This window comes from Penaeus japonicus, unplaced genomic scaffold, assembly GCF_977035675.1.
Source record: "Penaeus japonicus unplaced genomic scaffold, GWHDUDI00000001_assembly GWHDUDI00000030, whole genome shotgun sequence".
In the NCBI taxonomy this organism is placed as follows: domain Eukaryota; kingdom Metazoa; phylum Arthropoda; class Malacostraca; order Decapoda; family Penaeidae; genus Penaeus; species Penaeus japonicus.
The window spans coordinates 31796233-31801232 of record NW_028234432.1 but is presented as its reverse complement, the minus strand read 5'-3'; the positions used below and the strand labels follow the sequence as shown (position 1 = coordinate 31801232).

Here is a 5000-nt window from a genome sequence, read left to right as displayed (position 1 = left end):
AAAAAGAAGAAAGAAATGTCAGATATAAAGTGTTAATATAGGCGTAGTTACTGAAGAACATGAGTTCTAAACAATGCTAGAACCAGCCGTCATTTTATATCTATTTCCAGGTGTATAAAGAAAATGAGTTGTATTACTACATAGACGGCTACGATACAACCAGAGCCAACTGGATGCGCTACGTAAACCCGGCATATTCATCAGAGGCTCAAAACCTCATCGCTTGCCAGTATAAGGTAGGTCGTCTCTTTACTCAGAACAGACTGAATGATTCATGAATAATATAAAACTTCGTTATCATGTTATCATTAGTCATTTGTCCATAGGCGGTTCACTAATGAACATTTGTAGGCACTGGTTAATCGTATCCTTTATTTCTTCAACAGACGAACATCTACTTCTACACGATCAAGCCCATCTTGCCCAACCAGGAGCTCCTCGTGTGGTACTGCAAAGAGTTCGCCACGAGACTCAACTATCCCCTCACCGGCGAATTAATGCTGCAGAAGATTCGTAAGTGTGGCGTTCAGTCAGGTTTGGATATAAAGGATGATAGATGGATGTAACAAAGGATAATTTGCCTTCTTTGTTCAGGACTCATTAACGATTAATGTCATCTCCCGCAGGTCAGCAAGTCAACGAGGTGGAGGTGAAGCAGGAGCAGGACGCCACAGTGGAGACGAGTCCTTCTACGTCTCCTGTGGGCTCGACGTCCTCGGGCTCGCCCCCCGCCACTTCTCCTACGCAGTTCGAGGCCGCAAATGGCCAGCTTACGCCCACAGAGGGATCAGTGAGGTCGGACGAAGGTTACCATAGCAACGGTTACCATGATGACTTCAACTTGCCGGAAGATTCCTCGGATTCGGAGAATGATAATAATTACGTCCTCGACTTCAGGTAAGACACTGTTTACTTTGTGATGCGATGGCGTGTGGAAATTTTGTTTGATTTTTACTTTGCTCTTGTTCTCCAAGTCCTACAATTCACGAGGATGCTCTCTTTCGGCAGCAAGAAGAAGAGGAAGGAGTCGCCGACTGAGGACGAGGAGGCCGAACTCCGCAACGAATACAGGAAAGTCAAGATCAAGATGTCCCGGGCGTACCACTACCGCTCCAAGTCCACAGGCTCCGATTCCTCGGAGAAGGACAAATCCGTGTCGCCGCCGCTCGAGCGCCAACAGGCCCCGCCAGAGCCTGCGGCGACGCCCAGCGCGGAGGCTCCTCCACAGGCCCTCCCGCAGGTTATCGTGAAGCCCCCGCTCGCCCCTTCTGTGAAAAAGGAGGCGCACGCTTCGCCGCCCACTCACAGGTCTCCCCCATACCTCCCCCCATCCCACTACCCCTCCTTTAGCGACCAGACTCCCCGGGTTGACTCGGTGATGGAGAAGGAACAGCGGCCCGAGAGCACTCAGGAGATGCCCGAGCCGGCCAGGAGATTCCCCGTGCCGGAGCCAGCAGGGCACCGAGGCTCTGACTTGAGTCGTGCCCCGGAAGTGCTGCGGCCAGATACCCGCACAGCCGCAGTATTGCCAGACTCCCGCATGCCGATGATGCCAGACACAAGGCTGCCGAGCGTGACTATCACCAAGCAGCAAGTATCGCCAGACACCAGACAGCCAAATGTGCCTGACACACGCATGGGTCTGCCTGTCGGAGTCCGTCTGCCTCTCCCTCATGATTCGCGGCTCGCTCCCGGCCGTCTGCCACTGCCCTCCTTGACTCGCTTGCCGGGCCTGCCGCCCTCCGTGGTCGCCATGCCCGCACGCCTGCCAACCCTTCCGCCTCAGGACCCTCGTATCACCGTGGCGCCCGACACACGGCTCCCCGTGCCACCTGACACGCCCCACGCCGTCCAGCCCGACACCCGGCACCCAGGGCCTCAGGAGAGCCGCAGCTCGGGTCCGCTTGAAGCCCGACACCCGTCCCCTCAGGACTCGCGGCACCCCGCGCCCCCCGACACGAGACTGCCAGTTCCTCCCGACACCCAGTTGGGCTCCTCGCGTCCCACGGGCTCGATCCTTGAAAATATCTTATTGCGTCGTCTTGGAGGCAAGGACGAGGCGGACACGACACACTCGCCCTCGAGCGTACACCGCGACCTCAAGGAACCCGTCCACATTGCCCTCCCAAGCGACTCTCACTACAAGCCTGATAGCGCCTCAGGCAATTGCGGCCCATCACAGGATTTCCCCTATAAACGGGCCTACTATGGATCCGACTCCAGCCAGCAGATTTCTCCCGATTCCTCGTCAGCGCACCCGAAGCCAGCCTCTGCTTGCTATACCTCCCCTCAGCCCAACACACAGGTGTCTTATGCCGTCCAGCAGCCTGTCAACAGCGCCATATACCGAACGCCTGTGTCCCAAATGTTCTCCAACGCTCACTTTAACATGTACTCATACAGCGGTTATAACGGTAGCAGCGGCAACGGGTTCCCCCCCGTGAGCCAGGCCTCCATGCCCATGGATCACCGTCTGACCATCTCCATCCCGACCACTGCAACAGGGCAATCTCCGGCCTCATGCAACTCCTCCCATTCTTCGCAGGGCTCCCCATCATCCCAGGGGTCAACCTCGCCCAACACGGGCAACAACAGAGGCTACCGGTCCCTCCCTTATCCCCTGCAGAAGAAGGATGGCAAAATGCACTACGAATGCAACGTTTGTTTCAAGACGTTTGGCCAACTGTCTAACCTGAAAGTCCACCTCAGGACACACTCCGGGGAACGGCCTTTCAAGTGCAATGTGTGCATTAAGAGCTTCACCCAGTTGGCACATCTGCAAAAGCACCACTTGGTCCACACAGGCGAGAAGCCCCACCAGTGCGACATCTGCAAGAAGAGATTCAGCTCGACTTCGAACCTGAAAACCCACATGAGGTTACACTCAGGTCAGAAGCCTTATGCTTGCGACCTGTGCCCTGCCAAATTCACTCAATTTGTCCACCTCAAGCTGCACAAGAGACTGCATACCAACGAGCGACCTTACACTTGTAATACTTGCAACAAGAAGTACATCAGTGCATCAGGTTTAAGGTAAGAAAAAAAAATATTGAAACCTTTACTACATTATTTTACTTACAAATAAGTTATAATGTAAGACATGATAGTTGCTAAATTATATAATGTATTGTATAGTGTTCTAACTTTGCACTTCTCTTTCAGGACGCACTGGAAGACGACAAGTTGCAAGCCCTCCAGCCCCGAGGAGGAGCTGGCGGCGGAGCGGTCCCCTACCGGGTCGTCGTCAGGTTATGATTACTGTCCATCCATCGCCTCTGGTAAGTTGTTTATCCTTTTCAGAAATGCTGATTTCATGGTGACACATACTCTTGTGTTATAACGATAAAACACATATATTTATACTTTAAAGGCGATCATAAAGGGCATGTTACTAAACATTATCGTATCCACAGGGAGCAGCCTAGACACGATAGACAACAACAGCCTCGACGGCATGTCCCACTCGTCCCCCCGCCACGACTCCCTACACGACGGCGTGGACTACGACCCCAAGAGCCCCTCGTACATTATCCCAGACGACCTCATCAAACACTCACAAGAGGAATTCAAGAACTACAGCTCAGAAATCAAGTGCGAGACGGACACTAGACCTTCTGTGATTGAAACCTCTGCTCACCACGCGATCGAGTGCACGTAAAGAAAACCCTGTGATATCTGCAAAGAGAGTGCGAACTCTTCCTCTTTCGAGGTGAAGGATCAGTGTGAGGATGAAATCTCATGGAAAAACAATTGGCAATATTTGCCTTCTAGTGTGCGCTTGAAACTGAGGTTCTTGTCATTTACTCTTGACTCTATTTAGGTTATATATATATCTCGTGATGAGGGAACTGGCAAATGTGTACATTATTTTTTGATCTTAAGATACATATATATTGTTGTGTGACTCGAGTGACGTGAAAGTGGGGTACTAGTTTGCAGAATGATTAATAGAATTTCGTGACGTGATGACTGACCACTTTACACAACCAATGACAAGACTTTGGTTCTATTTACTTTCATGAATGGGATTTTAAACCTTCGTCTGACTTCTCTCATTTCTTTAAGAATCAAAAGTATACTATCCAAACTTTCATATCCATTATCGGCATTATATTAATTAGATAGTTGTTCTCCTCGATTTCAGGTGGCATTAAAATAATGATAAAAATACTTTTCAATGCATCATGGCAGTTTGATCAGTATGGCATAATTTAGCGTTTAATCACGCCACTATTCTGAAAAAAAGTATATAACTATGACCTGTTCTTTCAAAAGAACGACTTTCAGACTAACTGCTCAAGCTTCACTGTTCGACGTAACTCATGTCAAATCATGCAGGAGATAAACGCAGGACTCAGTATTATACATTGACGGACTGTTACGTGGATAGATTAACACAGACATATCAGTATTGACTAGCAAATATTAGACTTTATTACTTCTTTTAGAACTTTAGACAGATTATTTACTTCAGCTTACTATTAGGACATTCTTAAACCAAATATAAGTACAACTATTGACTTTTTTACCGGTGGACTTTTTACAATCAGACTTCTTTCGCAGACTGATTTTATGTATTTTTTTAATTGATTGAATAGATTCCTCATGAATATGAGTAATCAGATGTCAGTAATTGATATATTTTTGACTGACGAACGATAGATTTACTTATTAACCCAAAATAAAAAGACAAAAAGACCAGATGCATCATAGACAAGTATAGAGAAAGACTGGTTCACTTTTGACAACGAAAGACATCATCTTTTTTCCTCTTCATCTAATCTGAGACACTGCCATGATGTTGCAAACACCTCCGTCTGATCTCTCTGTCGTCTTCCATATTAGCTTCTCTTGTGCTCAAATAACTCTCGTGACCTGACCAGGTTTGACCTTTTGATTCTTGTGTCGTTCTCAACCCGAGGCGATCGATCCCTTCGGTCACTGACAAGCCACGATGACGAAGTCAGAGTCAGGATACTTGCCGTGACATGGACAGTTCG

The 5000-nt window shown here is 48.8% G+C and overlaps 1 protein-coding gene across 2 annotated transcripts in view; it reads left to right on the top strand.

The window, feature by feature from the left end:
* LOC122259072 (uncharacterized) overlaps window positions 1–5000 on the top strand; it is a 6138-nt gene that overhangs the window by 895 nt on the left and 243 nt on the right. For both annotated transcript variants that reach the window (XM_086555277.1, XM_086555276.1), the window contains 6 exons: window positions 111–236; window positions 387–513; window positions 627–897; window positions 1009–3033; window positions 3163–3278; window positions 3414–5000. The exon at window positions 3414–5000 is cut by the window's right edge and continues 243 nt beyond it. In XM_086555277.1, coding sequence (XP_086411403.1) covers window positions 111–236; window positions 387–513; window positions 627–897; window positions 1009–3033; window positions 3163–3278; window positions 3414–3658 — 2910 coding nt within the window. In that variant the 3' untranslated portion in view covers window positions 3659–5000. The remainder of the gene's footprint in view (window positions 1–110; window positions 237–386; window positions 514–626; window positions 898–1008; window positions 3034–3162; window positions 3279–3413) is intronic.